The sequence below is a fragment of the Lampetra fluviatilis genome, chromosome 3 (assembly GCF_964198595.1).
Source record: "Lampetra fluviatilis chromosome 3, kcLamFluv1.1, whole genome shotgun sequence".
Taxonomy (NCBI): domain Eukaryota; kingdom Metazoa; phylum Chordata; class Hyperoartia; order Petromyzontiformes; family Petromyzontidae; genus Lampetra; species Lampetra fluviatilis.
This window is the reverse complement of record NC_136277.1, coordinates 7,334,967-7,351,223: the sequence shown is the minus strand read 5'-3', so window position 1 is coordinate 7,351,223 and position 16,257 is coordinate 7,334,967. Positions and strand designations below refer to the sequence as shown.

Sequence of the window (16,257 nt, the reverse complement as noted above, 5' to 3'; positions counted from 1 at the left end):
ATCTTGTGTTTAATCAGGATTTTGGAGATCTTTTTTGTGACCCCAGCAATGTAGGGTAAGGTGATGGTCTTGAAAGGCTCCTCAACAGGATCCTTCTTGATGGTTGGAGTGATGGCTTTGCGGATACTTCACCTGGAATGGAACCTTCTACAAGCAAATTGAGGGCACCCCAATGGGCTCCCCCCTATCTCCGGTTGTAGCCAACATCTTCATGGAGAAATTTGAGACGGACGCCATCCAGACTGCCACTCTACGCCCGACCTTATGGAAGAGGTACGTAGACGACACTTTTGTCATCTGGCCACATGGCCGGCCTGCTCTAGACCAATTTCTCGACCACATCAATTCCATACACCCAGCCATCAGATTCACCATGGAAGTCGAAAATGATGGCAAGCTACCCTTTTTGGATGTCCTAATCAAAAGGAGACCTGATGGTTCAATGAGCCACTCTGTCTACAGGAAAGCCACCCATACGGATGCTTATCTAAAACCGGATTCCCACCACCATCCATCCCAGAAGAATTCCCTCATCAAGACTCTATATCATAGAGCCCAATGCATCTCCGACCATGAACACATTTCCAGTGAACTCAAACACGTACGCCAAGCTCTTAAGGCTAATGGTTACTCCGACTACACAATCCGCAAAGCCATCACTCCAACCATCAAGAAGGATCCTGTTGAGGAGCCTTTCAAGACCATCACCTTACCCTACATTGCTGGGGTCACAAAAAAGATCTCCAAAATCCTGATTAAACACAAGATCCAGGTCCGATTCAACACAGTACATAAAATCCGTGATCTGGTACCGTCTGTAAAAGATGTGGTTCCAGACATACAGTACCCTGGTGTCTACAAACTAAGTTGCCTCTGTGGTAGCAGTTACATTTGGGAAACCAAACGACATGTCTCGGACCGCATCCGTGAACATAAAGCTGACCTGTAACACGGTAGGACAAACACCTCAGCCGTGGCAGATCACTGTTACAACTCAGTGGGCTCACATGACATTGACTTCTCCAAGACAGAGGTTCTCTGCAAGCCATCTGGCTATCATGAGAGATTCGTTCATGAGGCGATCCACATATACAAACACAGAGACAATTTTAACCGAGAAGATGGATTCTGGCTTAGCAATCACTGGAAGGACGTAATAAACCATTTTGATACACATTAGGGTGGGTAGAATAATACATAGTGTTATGTTGAAATGGTTTATAGCAATACAGTATATAATTTAACGTTGGGTTTATCTATGGCAGTATATAGTACGGTATATGCTCGTGTGATGTAAGAGAATAAAGTTTAGATGGAAGCATATTATATAATTTTTACGACGTAGAATTGTAATGTATGTTGCTGTTAGTAACTCAGCTTATTGTAGAGTATAGTAAGTATACTGATGGTACTATGCAGTTTATACTTTTTTTTATGTAGTTTATACTTTAGTTTCTACGTGGTTGTTTAGTAACTGCAGCTACATCATTAACATTCCTTTCCTTTGTTAATGCTACTCCCTGCACCCCCCCCCCTTGGTGCTGCTGATCCTGCATAATGCATGGGCATAATATGACTTTGAAACCCCCCCTCCCACCTCCTACGCATTTGCCATGAATATGCTAAATTCCTCTTCATATGCACATTCCTTCTGTTAAGGCGCTCTTCCACCTCCAACCCAGTTTATATATAAGCTCCTAGCTTGGTAGTGTCTCATTCTTCACCTGAAGACGGCTGCTTGCGTTGTAGCCGAAACGTCGTGAGAATTGTTTTATTATGTTTTATTTTTATTATTTTATTACTTCCCTTCTACGTGACTTTACCGAAAGAACCAAGAAGCTGTGTAAGTGTGAGACATTAAATGCGCTGCCAATGGGCTCGGAGCCCTCTGGGGCTTTGATGGAGCTGTGCTGTGCTGGTGTTGTGTTGTCTGCAACTTTCTGAGACTGTGCTGTAGTGGTGCTGAGCTTCTCTGTGGCTCGTTGGGGCTGGGCTATGCCAGTGCCGGCCCCCTCATGGAATCTGTGCGACCTCTTGACAGGGATAGGTGTAATCATTGTGGTTGGGGTGGATTGTGTGATTCTGGCAGTGGACTGCAGCTGGTCCTGCATCCGTGGTATTATCGTGGGTTTGTTCTCCAGATGTGTTGGTATTGAGCTTCAGTGGCTCAGCCCGAGTGAGTAGAGTTACCAAATCTCTCCTGCATTTTTAACTCCTTTCTTTTACTTTTGTCTTGATGATCCTGTTGTTCTCTGAGTCTAGAATAGTGCTCTGGGATGCACTGCATGTAAGCACTCTATACATTTAATCATTACAGGTTATTGATAGTTTTTGCATCTGGCCACTAGTTATTTATTTCTTTTTTTGCAAACGGCACATTCTATACCTGATCTGCCTCCATTGGGATGAAGTCTGGCTCATCACAGCCAACCACAAGATGCTGTGCCTTCCTTCTATCCATTGCCGTGTGTTAACCTTGGCCTTCAGAAGTGATGTGAAATTACTCTGGCGCCTCGTACTCGTTATAGCAGCAGACATCTCAGTGCTGTGTAAGGCTCACATACTTGGTGCCAACCCTCCAAGAGGTCTTTCTACATACAATATTCACCCCAATGAGACATAGAAGTCCGCCAAACTGAAAATTGCATTTTTATCGAGTGTTTGGTTTGGCCAGAGCAGTCAGACATGGATTTATGAAATTGAAAAACCTCAACCTAGATGAGCACATTGATCTGGCTACGAGCACCGTGTGGGGCTCAGTTGGATGCAGTGCAACATGAACGTCATTGCATCTGACTCGTCACTGCAAATGGCATTCATCTCTCAAAACCCCTTGTGTAGCAGTGTCGAGGTGCTGGGATTAACTGACTGCCACTTGGCAGGGTGACACAATACGAGTGTGGTGCCACCTCCGGGTGACATGGAGGATTGAATGCAAATAACCATTTTCCGTTGGGAGATGATGCCACGTTTGATGGCATTTGTGAGGATTGATGAGTCCATAGTCTACATTAATTGGAAGTGCATAAAAAAATTAGTTCACAGGAGAAGACCATTGTATCGTACTCTCTTTAATCAGGAGTTATGGTAACTACAATAAAACAGGATGGTGAGAATGTTTTTGCCTTAGCGAGTATAATTGTGCCGCTCTGCAGAGGGAGTGAAAGTGGAGACCTCCAAGCAGATTGGTGGTTTTGGTTTGGGACCTAAAAATGATAGAGATCAAAAAACGACCAGTAGAATTCTGTAGGTTAAGAAAACTTTGCATAGCAAATGTAGTGTTGTGGATTCAGGAGACGTCGGAGACGGTTCTTGGAGGCAACACTATTTATTAAAACACCTCGCTCGGCAGTACAGTCCCAGAACATTCAGGGTTACTGTCCTCCTGTACCACTGTCTGGGGAGGTACTGCCTCTAGGCTAACGTGCCCTAACACAGGACTACACTCAGGGTCCTCCGGATATGGGTGCCTAGGGGGAGGCTATTCTAACTCGCCATAGCCAGGGTGCGAGTTCCGACCACTGACCCACTGGACCCGGCCCTTACAAGGACGTCGGGCCAGGGGTTCCCAGGGTCTCACCACTGAGCCGCACAGAGTCCCGGCCCTGAGAGGGACAGTGGGGCTAGGGGTTTCAGGGTCCTATCTAGCTGGTCTTAGGCTTTTGTCTTCAACTGGTCCCAGATCGGCTGGGGAGGTGCCCTTTTATGCCCCTTGCCCATCGAGGGGTGGTGCTGTGTGGGATCCTAGATCCCCCGCAGCCCCCCCCCCGTTGGGGGCGCCAAGGGGCTTAGCTGTGTGGGATCCTGAGCCCCCAGTAGCCCCTCCCCTCTTGGGCTGGCACTGCAGCCCCTCCCCTGGCGGTACGAGGTACCGCCCTAGATGGGCCCCGTCCACCCTTGCAGGTAAGTATCTATGGCGCTACATAAACATCTGGTTCCACCATGAAATAAATTAATCAATGTACTTGTTAATTACCAAGTGATTCAGGAAAATACCGGTTAGATTGCATTGTAGTCAAACAGAGAAACCGAAATAGCATGGTGATCGCTCAAGGCTCCCCAGGAGCAGACAGTCTCTTATAATTACTCTATTACTTCGAAGCAGAAATTGAATAAAATAACCTGAAAGAAAAGAAGAGATGGAATCGAGATTTATTGAACGTAATACTCTCAAGCACAGAAAATACCATTGGAAGAGAGGTGGGGAACAGACGCGGAAAAAGCCTTGGGTAAAATAGTAAATTTGTAATGCGGGCGTAAACGGCCTCGCGGATATGACGTAACGGGGGGAGGGGTTAGGTCACGTGGGGGAGAAGGGAAAGCTCTTAAGGGCGGGAACCGGAAGAGACGGGAGGAGAGTGTAAGAATAAAGACGAGAGGAGGCCACGCAGGGCAGAGAGTGGAGAGTGGCGCGATCGCCACAGGACGGGACTCGGCACCGTTGGCCAGCGGTGTCCAGGCACGGGGGAACCGGAGAGCAGCGGTGGGGCTGCAGAGAGAGCAGCTGAGAGACTGCATAAAGGCGGAGAGGCTGAGAGGAGAGCCAGCAGCGGAGCTGCATCGGGAGCGAGGAGAAAAGGCTACGTGAGCGACGGCAGCTGCCAAGCTGCCAAGCGGGAGGTGGAGAAGGCTCTGAGCGAAGGCCGTGTGGGGCAAAGTTGTAAGAACCCAAATAAAGGACAATGGAGACAGACACAGTGAAAGAGTCCTTTATTACAAATTGTTAAAGAAATCAATAAGGAAAAGAAAGAATACCAATATAGAAGAAAAAAGAGAATCCAGGAGAGAGACCAACGGACCGAGAAGAGAGGCTGACAAAGCAAGAGAACGACAGTGGGGAAGGGAATTCCAACAACTTGAGGGATGGAACAGGCAGGGAAGGTCGGGTTTACTGTGCAAAGAAGTGAAGCAAATCACAGAAGAGAGATGAGCCAATACCAGTGGCAGCACACAGGGGAAAGGTGTAAAGTACACATTGAAGATCCATGTGGAACGGGAAGCCAGAGAGACTGGTAGACAAAGGGTCCTGCTATTCTTTAAAGTTAAGTCGTTGCAGCAATCAAATGTATGAAGATGGGGAAGGCAGAAGGAATCGATGGAATTGATGAATAAAAGGGCAGACTCTTAGGGGGGAGCAATACATTAGATTACACTTTGTGACAAGATGTATGAGAGAATGACCAGCAGACTTTATGAACTAAAGTCATACCAATCCCCATTGTTCAGACTTCAGAACAATCAGTTTGAGACCACAATTGTAGATTATTCTGAGAATGATTCAATAACTGATCAAGAGAAAAGCAGAGGCCTACTTTGAAAAGGACCAGTTTGGGTTTTGGAAAGAATATGGTGGAACAGGGAAGCAAAAGGTGTAATGAGAACGATCTTTGAAAGGAGCTCAGAGTTTAACCAAGAAGTGTATATGTCTGATTTTGAGAAAGCATTCTGAGGCTCGATGGGAATATTTTGTTCAATTTGCTCCAGATGATCAGATTGGACTGGAATGATAGACAGGTTATTGCAGCTTTGCACATGGGTCAACAGCAACAGTGAACATAGCCAAAGGCGAATCAGATAATACAGAAATCTGAAGAGGTGCGATACAGGGGTGCACATTATCACTGACACCTTGTGGAGATGATGATGATGATGATAATGAAGCAGTGTGGGAAATCATGATGGAAGGAATTATTTGAGGTCAGTGAGATCAGCAGATTTGCAGATGACAAATAGGTGCTGGCAATTATAGAGTAAGGGGTGACATGTTTTAGTTACAAAGTTAATAAAGTAAAAGAGGATTTCGGACTGAAAATAACATAAACAAGAGAAATGAGAGGATGAAAGAGAGAATGCAGGGAAATTAATATTCCGATTGTAGGTAACAAGATGAAAGTGAAAGAGTTCACCCACTTGGACCGCCTTCTCACATCCGATGGTCGGTGTTCTAAAGAAATCAAAATCAGCAGTGGTGGCTGCATTTTTATAACAAGGACAGGTCATGACCAATGGACAGAGCATTCCTAATTTATTTCCCTCCATCTTGTGCAGGGCCTTGACAATGACAAATCACTATTTTATGCTGTTGTGCTCAGTCTCTTCTGTTGCATGCAAATGCATTGGCTCATTGACACCAGGATTACAAATCAACATTATCTGAATGCATTAAAAATAATTGCTTGACACCAGTGAATGATTTTTGCATTCAGGTCTCTAAGCAAGGGCTGGTCATACGTGGGGAGGCAGGGTGGAGGCCAGGATCTGTCCCTGGAGCCCGGGAAGGTGACCAAGGGCACGGTTCTGCACGAGTTAATGCACGCGCTCGGCTTCCACCACGAGCACTGCCGCAGCGACCGCGACGACCACGTCTGGGTGCTGAGCGACAACATCAAGGAAGGTGAGAAGGCGTTTGTCACTCTATCCCAAGGTGCAGCTTGAGCACCACTCGTGACAGCTGCTTCCGAGCTGCGTCTGGTGCTACGAGTGCCGATCCTCCATTCCTGCTAGAGTGGCCGGGCACTCGCGCTGCACTCATCTCTTTATCAACTGTTCGTACAAAGGGAACATGAGCTGCTTCATACTCTTTGGTTCTTTCAGTAAAGTCACGTAGGTATAAAATAAAATACATTAAATCACGACGTTTCGATTGCAACACAAGCAATCATCAGGCTGGAAAACCACAGCAATAATATTTTGCTGAAATGGGAGAGAGAGTTGGTGTGGTAAGAGGTTATACAGGCTGGGAAAGGGGATGAGCAAGGGGGGGGGGAGAGGGGTAGGGGGTGTGGGGTAGGGGTGGGCAAGCGCTGCGTGGTGTAGTGGTACCAGGCGGATATGATAGACGACAACCACTATAAAGCAGTTAGGGTTTTACCTCGTTAATAACATCCTTCCAATGATTGCTCAATTTGTATCCATCTTCTCAGTTGAAGTTATGTCTATATTTATATATCTGGATGGCTTCATGAACAAACCTTTGATAGTAGCCCGATGGTTTGCAGAGTACCTTGGTCTCAGAAAAAAACAATATCATGAAAGCCCACAGCGTTATAGCAGTGGTCAGCCACGGCGGAGGAGTTAGTTCTACCTTGTTTCAGATCTGCCTTGTGCTCGCGAACACGGTCCGAGATTTGTCGTTTCGTTTCCCGAATGTAACAGCCACCACAGGTGCAACTTAGTTTGTAGACTCCAGGATATTGCATGTTATTAAGGATGTTATTAACCAGGTAAAACCCTAACTGCTTTGTCGTGGTTGTCGTCTATCACATCCGCCTTGTACCACTACACCACGCAGCGCTTGCCCTCCCCTACCCCACACCCCTACCCCTCTCTCCCCCCCCCCCCTTGCTCCTCCTCTTTCCCTGCCTGTATAACCTCTTATCACACCAACTCTCTCTCCCACTTCAGAAAAACAATTCTTGCTGTGGTTTTCCCACCTGATGATGATTGCTTGTGTTGCAATCGAAACGTCGTAATCTAATTTATTTTATTTTATACCTACGTGACTTTACCGAAAGAACCAAAGAGTATGGATCCCTGCAGTCACGAAAACTTCAAATCTAGAATGAGCTGTTTCATAGCACAACAACCACATATACTACGTCCGTACCACAACATTGTGTTACAAGTGGTTGAGTTTTGTAATAAGGTAAAATATCAATTCTACATTTTTAAAAAAGTATTAAATGGTGAACATTGTTTTTTTTTTAGAATGGAAGAGTCAAATCGTAAAGATAAAATTACAAGTGCATGACGTGTCCATCCCCTACGACTGCAGCTCCATCATGCACTACAGCATGTACGTACCAGCCCAACCACTCCCTGTGTGTGCGAGCCCTTTACATTCATTATACAAGTGTCTGATACATTCATTATACTAGAGTGTATCATACGTTCCCTATACTACACCACGTGTGTGTGTTATACAATCCTTATACTAGAGTGTGTGTGTGTGTGTATGTGTTATACTTTCCCTATACCACATTGTGTCTTACACATTCCCTGTACTACAGTGTACGTGTGTTATATAAGGGGGTAGGTGTAGGTCTCCCCCTTATATTCCGCCACATCCACTCACACGGTCTTTCCGGTGCTCTACCCTGGATGAAATACAGAGACCAAGCTGAAAATGACCTCTCTTTAATAACACCAAAACCACCACAAACTTAAGTTGTTAAGTGTCGGTAGAGAATTCCTAATCCTGAGTGGCAAGGTGCATCGGGGCAACAATAAAAACAACTTCCCACGACATTCCCGCACACACCACGCAAGTCCACAAGAGATCCATGTCCGTGTGGTCGCTCGCTCTAGAGAACACGAGTTGCCAGGGCACAGTCCAAGGTGCAAGGGCACAGCTCTTGCAGAAAAAGCCATGAGTGGATGATGGAAGTTAACTGCACGCTGGGGTGCGTAACAGATGCATGTAAGCATGGGCGGTTGGACTCCACTGATAAGATTTGCTTTGTCAAGAGCATTGAGCTGAGCCAAGCACCAGGGTCGCACGTGTCTGGATGATTGCCGTCAAAGGCAAGTCGCAATGTCACCAGCACCCACGACTGAGCGCCACTGGGAGCACACAGTGGCTAAGAGCGCCTGACAAAGTGAGATTCAGCCGAGGGTCCAGAGTTACGCCATACTTGTAACCAAAGAGATAGGTCGCTTTGTATTTATAATCCTGAAATTCCCTACTCTCTGTCACACTGGGACACGGTTGCAAGGTAAGCAATTCAAGGACTCAGGACACATTGTTACTACAGTTTGTTGTCACTGTGACTGTGGTTCTTTGTCACACTGCTAAGTCGAGTTCAGCTTGAAACCCTGGGGCTCACTGGTCATTGTTATCGAGGATCTCTGTACAATGTGTGTGTGTACGCATATACATCCCCTAAGCTACAGTTTGTGTGTTTCCCACCATAATTCCCAGCACGTCCTGTATTGTAAATAAATATATAAATACGCGTGTTTGAATTGCTGGAGTGAGGATGGATTACATTGGATGTGTGAGGATGGATTATATTGGATGTGTTATGATGGATTATATTGGATGTGTGAGGATGGATTATATTGGATGTGTGATGATCGATTATATTCGATGTGTGAGGATGGATAATGTTCGATGTGTGAGGATGGATTATATTCAATGTGTGAGGATGGATTATGTTCGATGTGTGTGTTGCTCGAGTGCCTCTACAGCCGCTAGAGGTGCTACGGTGCACCGCAGTGAGAGGTGTCGGGAGTGTGGGGGTGGACCGGTAGCGGCCCCGTGCACGGTGCGGCCACAGTTGCCACTGTCTGTCCGTGTACAACCACGCGATGCCATTACAGCGTGCAGGCACATTGCATTTGTAAAATATGTTCACATTTGCATTCTTTTCACGAACTTTATCTCAATTGTGTCATCAAAACATTTCCAAAAGAAGAAACAAACTAAAATATTGTACCGTGTATTTGTGATGCATTTACGAAAGCAAATATATTTTTAATATTGTCAAATGTAAGCAATATGAAGAGTTATAGTAATTCTAAACGCTTTCCACCACAGCTCACTGCCTTGTATAGAACAACCCGGGCTTGTAATTGGCAAGTGGAGCTGTTTCCACACATTGTAGCTTAACGAACTTGTGACGAGTTATATGTGATTTACTGTAGACGGTCCCACATCAGCAATTGTGACTAAGTTCAACGTTGAATATAACACACGTATGCCTCAAAGCTGCGCTTGGATTATCCACGTGGTTTTTCATTCTGTGTATGGTGACTGGAATCCAGCACTAAAGGCAGCAATGGTGATCACATTGCATCATGTGTGGGAGAGTCCCAGCCAGCAGGGCTAAGAGATGACCAGTGAGGATCAGTAGCGCAAGTAGGTGCCTGATCTGTAGGGACATTTGAGAGTTTCTGTGTTGGTTTTCTCCGGACACTCGAGACTTCTTCCACATATGAATGCTGAATCAGGATTTGCTAAACATCCTAATTTGGTGTAATCCTGAATCATCTTAATAATAAATGAGTGTTTTTGTATTGATAAAGGACTGGTGTTACATTATCATTTCAGTTTTGGTGAAAAAATGTTTTCCTTATTTTTGTTGTACAATCGGCAATCAGCTTGATGTGCTTTCGAACCTGGTTTAATATCTTGTGGCTACCTGAGATTTGAATGTTGAATATTATGAATGCTCAAGTTTCTTAGACCTCACCTTCATTCCTGATGGGTGAATTGCAATGTTGTTTAGCACCTGTAAAATGTTTTGTGTTATGTGCAAACGTAATCCTTCAAGAAGGGATGTGAGTTTTTTTAAATGCAAAATGCTACAAATGCACTCTGCATATTGCGGTGTGTATGGATGGTGGAGGGCCCTGTACCTGAGGCTTTGTGCGTGTCCAGGACGGCGGGCTCGGTGGACGAGCGCAACCCGACCATCATCCCCAAGAATCCGCTCCTCATGCTGCACATGGGGCATGGCAACTCCTTGAGCCCCTGCGACGTGGCCAAGGTGCAGAAGCTGTACGGATACGAGACGACACTGCCGCTGAGCTCCACAGGTGGGTCCACCGAGTGCCCTGGCTGATTGATGGCTACCAGAGCAAGAACGCTTCAGGGACTTTGGTTCCAATACCAAACACACCTCATGACTGTTACCATTTTCCCTCCTTGAAATCTCATGAATATTTAAGCAGCATATTGGCCACTAAAAAGTGGCCATGTTATTGGTGATGGCCTCGTGGTGCGTTCTGTCAGTGCTTTACACGTGAAGCGCCGTGAGGAGTACAAGGCCTTGTGCAATCTGAACGTGGCGGGGTCTCCCAGCTGAGGGCCGCTGAGACAGGGGAATGATGATGCGGCCTCACACTGTCCTCGTCACTGCTTCCCAACACTGACACGATGTCAAATGCCTGATGATGGTCATAGTTGGGTCCAGGCTCTGTCAGCTCTATACAATATAACGGGAGTTTAGAAATGATGGCTCCCTGCTGGCAGTGGTGAGCATCATCACTGATGGATATGCACGTGTGTGTGTGTTCTGAGAGTGTGTTTCATTCTACGTTGTATGCCTGTACTTGTATGTGTACTTGTCTAAGTGTGTACTTGTATATGTGTGTGTATGTAGTGCTGTTTGTATGTGGAAATGATTGCACCGTGGTGTGTGCCGTCTGTGCTGTAACATGCCCGAACAAACACTTTGGTATCTTTGAGTGTAATGCGTCTCCATTCATTGTTTTGATGTCCGAGGTGTGGGAGACTGGGAGGGTCTGGAGAGCCAAGTGAGAGTTTGGAGGCGAAAGGTGAGAGGGGTGAGGCACTGAAAAGCCGCTCTGCACACCGTGCCACATGTGCGTGCAGGACGTTGCGTGAGTTAACGTTGCATCATCACGGCTTTGTGAACACGGCATTCCCTGGTGAGAGGTCAATTCGTAGTCTTCTTCATCCTGGTAACTGAGGCCACTAATCACTGAGGAAGGCGGCCCGTGTGTATTATGATGATGTCACGCATTGCTGGCAGTCAGTTCAGTTAGTGCTGGAAGACAGTGCAGGCAGTGCTGGAAGACAGTGAAAGCAGTGCGGTCAGTGCTGGGAGTCAGTGCTGAAGTCAGTACAGTGAGTGTGGTCAGTGCTGGAAGTCAGTGCAGTCAGTGCGGTCAGTGCTGGAAGTCAGTGCTGGAAGTCAGTATAGTCAGTGTAGTCAGTGCTGGGAGTCAGTACAGTCAGTGCGGTCATTGCTGGAAGTCAGTATAGTAAGTGTGGTCAGTGCTGGGAGTCAGTACAGTCAGTGCGGTCATTGCTGGAAGTCAGTATAGTCAGTGTGGTCAGTGCTGGGAGTCAGTGCTGAAGTCAGTACAGTCAGTGCGGTCAGTGCTGGGAGTCAGTGCTGAAGTCAGTAAAGTCAGTGCTGTCAGTGCTGGGAGTCACTCATCTCCCTGCTCCCACTCCACTCATCTCCCTGCTCTCACTCCACTCATCTCCCTCCTCTCACTCCACTCATCTCCCTCCTCTCACTCCACTCATCTCCCTCCTCTCACTCCACTCATCTCACTCCACTCATCTCAATCCACTCATCTACCTCAATCACTCCACTCATCTCCCTCCTCTCCACTCATCTCCCTCCTCTCACTCCACTCATCTCCCTCTCTCACTCATCTCCCTCCTCTCACTCAACTCATCTCCCTCCTCTCATTCCACTCATCTCCCTCTCCCACTCCACTCATCTCACTCCACTCATCTTCCTCCTACCCCAGACTCTTACCAGCCTATTTATTATATTCTCAATATGGCAATATATTCATGAGCTAAATGCATATGTCAAAGTCTGCTTGCCACGACAGGGCTTCAGGACAGAGTCCGTGTAGTTTTGTTATTCCCCTGTTCAAGGAGCACAGACTACAGTGGTTTACTATATGGTCCATCACTTGGGCTGCATCGCCACAGTTGCACTACGGCTTGTCTTTCATTATTATCCATGAAGAAAGGAGATTTGTGCATCAGTTTTTGATGTTCTGATATGGTTGATGGTTGCACCAGTGTCTTCGATGAGGAATGCCAAAGCCAGGAGGTGCAATGTTTGGGTCTCAAATGAGGGTTATTCTGGACATCTGCGTTCTTCCACTCTTTTCGCCAGCATTCTTCTGGATCTGGGTGAGATTCTAGGATGGTGACAGCGCGATTATAGAAGGGGGTTTGGGACTTTGAGTTCATGGCGAGGAATATTTTTGAGGTCTTGGTTGATGGGGAGGTTGTTGTTTTCAAGAAAATGTGTAAACTCCCTTGCAGTTTGTACGATGTGTCTGTGGATATTTGGTGACAGAATGTTCACCGGGAAAGGGAGACAGGGGATTTGTGTTGGTTTAAATGTTCCGGTTACGATGTGAATTGCGTTATATAGTTGTGCATCTATCAGTTTTGAGTCTGTGAATGATAGCATCGAATTAGTATGGCTACAAAATTTGCACAAATGTCTCCCAAAAAATATAGCATGCTTTTCTACTTTAAACCAACACATCTAAGTGTACGCCTTTTGGTACACTCCATAAAAACCACTTGTTCATGTATCAATCCACACAAAGTTACTTAGGTAATTGTAATTGCTCAGTTGCCTAAAGGCTCACCGTGACTGGAAGGCAACAGGGACCTTTGGTATTGTAATGACCTCTGTATGCCCTGTGACCTTTAGCCTAGGTCAAAAAGACAACAAATTAACCACGCTCATCACAACGAGCAGTGCGGTGCATGGTGGACACATGGCACTCGTGCACATAGTGTGGCGCAGACACTTCACCTGCACATCAGAGAGGAGTGAGCAGAGAGATGAGTGGGGTAAGAGGAGGGAGATAAGTTGAGTGCGTAGCAATAGAGCGGTTGTAGCAGAAACCACGCAGTGCCCGTACACGCACTGATAGTCTTGATGACTGTGCATGGTGCATGAATATCCCTGAGATTGGCGATAACACATTGTGTTTATTCTCGTACATAGTGCTGTGAGCCCTCTACGAGAGCAGGGAAGCTCCCGTGGGAGGGTTCGCCGGGGAGCTCTCCCCTTGCTGTAGCGGTGTCTGCGTGGGGCCGTGTGCCCAGCCCTGGGCTGTTGCCCCTCACTGCCTCTCGGTGCTGATGGCCGTCGTGGTTTTGTTGTTCCCTCCCCAGACAGAGCAAGAGCTGAAGGAGGAAAAAGAGGCCAAAGGTGAGGCCTGTGTGTGCATCACGGAGAGGTGCTGCCGAGAGGGTTTGTACAAAGCGTGCAGTGTGGACTAGCAGAGGCACAGACGCCAGCTTAGGCTCACTCCGTCATCATTCAGGGATTTAACCAGAGCCCAGATGATTAAAATGGTAATCGTGAAGCACTGAAATTGCTTGCTCATGCTACTTCTGGCAGAAGGACTTCCACTAGAGGGCGCTCTGGTGAGCTCATCTAGAGGGTATTTTGGCCTACTCTTCAATTCAGGCCAGATGTTGTGGAAAAGGTGGGAAGAACGATTAACATGGTTGGCTATGAACGGTGCGAAAGAAGTTATACATACATACATACATACCCATACTTTACCCCACCACACACGACCTGCCAGTGTACCTATTTATACTGAGAGTTTGGGGAATTAAGAAACTTTCGATTGTTTAAACAACCGAGCCGAAGGATCGAATAAAACCGGCATGATCTGGATAGTCCACTGTGTCAACCATTACACCACAGCAGCATTGCCAAGTTGGTGATTCGACGAGGAATTGTAATAGACTACTTTTTTGTGGTCGATTTTTCATGTCTCTATAAAATGGCACCCAGCTCCACATTCTCGCTCCCGAAGGCAGAAACCCCCTAAAAGCCACGACCAGCTTGGTGCGGCTGAACGTGGCAATGACTTCACCAAACCCCATACACCAGCTCCTGTCCAGCAGCACACATGATTTAGACTTTTTCCCAAACATTTTCATTACAATTATCTGAGCAATCAAACTGAAAATTGGTAGACTTATCTTTTATTATATTAAATAAACCAATGCTATAGTGATGCACAGTACTTATGTAATAAACGACTGGACCACGATGTCTGGCTCAGTGTCCTTTATTCGGTTCGTGCTGTACACCCACACGGCTGTCTTTACTCTGTAGCTTCTCCACGGTGCTGACTCCAATGTCGGCCCGATCCACAACAGCAGCTCCGCTGCTGTTTCTCTCACACAGCCCCCCTTGGCTGTACTCGCTGCAACTCCTCTCCCTCCGCGGCTCTGACAGCCTCTTGCTGTCTCTCTCTCTCTCCGCAGCTCCTCCTGGCAGCCACACCGCTGCCTCTAACATGCAGCCCTCTCTCTCTCTCTCCCCGCAGCTCCTCCTGGCAGCCACACCGCTGCCTCTAACACGCAGCCCTTCTGGCTGTCTCCTCTGCAGCTGCACACCACTCCGCAGCTTCCTCTTATCTTCGGGGTTGGCTCCCGATGGCCGTCGGCGCCCCCCCCTCTCCACACTCGCCCGCGTGGCCTCACCCTTTTCCGCTCACACCCCGACTGACTTCCCCTTCCGGTTTACCCGCTTAAGGACCCGAACCTTCCCCCCACGTCACATGACTCCACCCCCCGTGACGTCACATCCGGAAGGTCGCTTACGCCCGCATTACACCACCCTCCCCCGTAGAAAAATCCCAGCCGACCTCGGCTGACCAATAGCAAATCGTAATGCGGCGAACCGAGCTTCCCCCCCTAAAGGACACTAAGCATACAATGTAACAGCAAGAACAACAACAACAACGCGATTAACATCAACGAACGTACAAAAAGCATGCAATAAATACAACTGTAAGAAAAAAATAACAAGACAACAACAATCAACGAAACGTAAGCGATTTGGAACGTGTGCGGGTCGCCGGCTCGTCCCGGACGGTCGGCGGCCCACTCGCAGAACGGGAACGCGATGAAAGTCGAGGAACGACAGGGGGTAATCCCCCTTTCGCAGCTGGAAGTCCACCGCCGTCCCGTGTCTCTAAAGAGTTAGTCTTGGGCTTGTCCTGTGACCGTGCCCGCAGCTGGGTCGGAAGGGCTGCAGGGCTCGAAGGTCCCGCAGACCTGGCAGGCGTCCTCCGAGCAGGGCCCCTCGTCCCCCGCAATGTCACGGCCGGCCTGTCTGGAACAGGTACGACAGGCGCTCTAGCAAGATCAATGGACGCAGGCAGGGGAGAGTCAGCAGCAACAGACCCCGGCAAGGCAACATTGGGGGATGACGCATCATGTAAGGGAGCAACATATGGTTTCAAGCGCGACGTATGCACAACCCAGCGACGAGACCCAATCTGGACGCGTGCTGACTGTGGGTTGGGAACCGCAATGAGGCGTACGGGACCATGCCAGGGTTTGTGCAATTTCGGCGAGGTCCCCGGACGTACCTGTGGACAATGAAGCCAGGCTAGGTCCCCAACCTTCCAAGGGCACTCCCCCTCAGACCGTCGCGCATATCGCTCGTTCCGGGCCTGGGCTTTGGCCGTAGCCACGCGGGCATTCTCCCGCGCCTCCGCGACTCGGCGAACCGTGTCCTGAATGTATTCAGGAAGTGGTTTACGAGGTCCCTTCACCCCAGTTCCCAATTGCACATCCACCGGCGGCACGTTTTCCCGACCATACATAAGGTAAAACGGCGAATATCCTGTAGCCGCATGAGGCGTCATCCTGTACGCCGAAAGCACCCCGGGGATGTGCAGATCCCAATCTGATTGTTGTTCACTCACGGTATGGCAAAGCATGGCAGACAATGTCCTGTTCAGCCGTTCAACCATACCATCCGTCTG

General features: G+C 47.8%; 1 protein-coding gene across 1 annotated transcript in view; it reads left to right on the top strand.

Annotated features, from left to right (window-relative positions):
* Nucleotides 1–3,880: 3,880 nt before the first annotated feature.
* The window catches only part of LOC144948122 (uncharacterized), a 48,788-nt gene continuing 36,411 nt past the window's right edge, over nt 3,881–16,257 (top strand). The window contains exons 1-6 of the mRNA XM_078877557.1: nt 3,881–3,903; nt 6,207–6,394; nt 7,708–7,795; nt 10,382–10,539; nt 11,228–11,280; nt 13,634–13,670. Coding sequence (XP_078733683.1) covers nt 3,881–3,903; nt 6,207–6,394; nt 7,708–7,795; nt 10,382–10,539; nt 11,228–11,280; nt 13,634–13,670 — 547 coding nt within the window. The remainder of the gene's footprint in view (nt 3,904–6,206; nt 6,395–7,707; nt 7,796–10,381; nt 10,540–11,227; nt 11,281–13,633; nt 13,671–16,257) is intronic.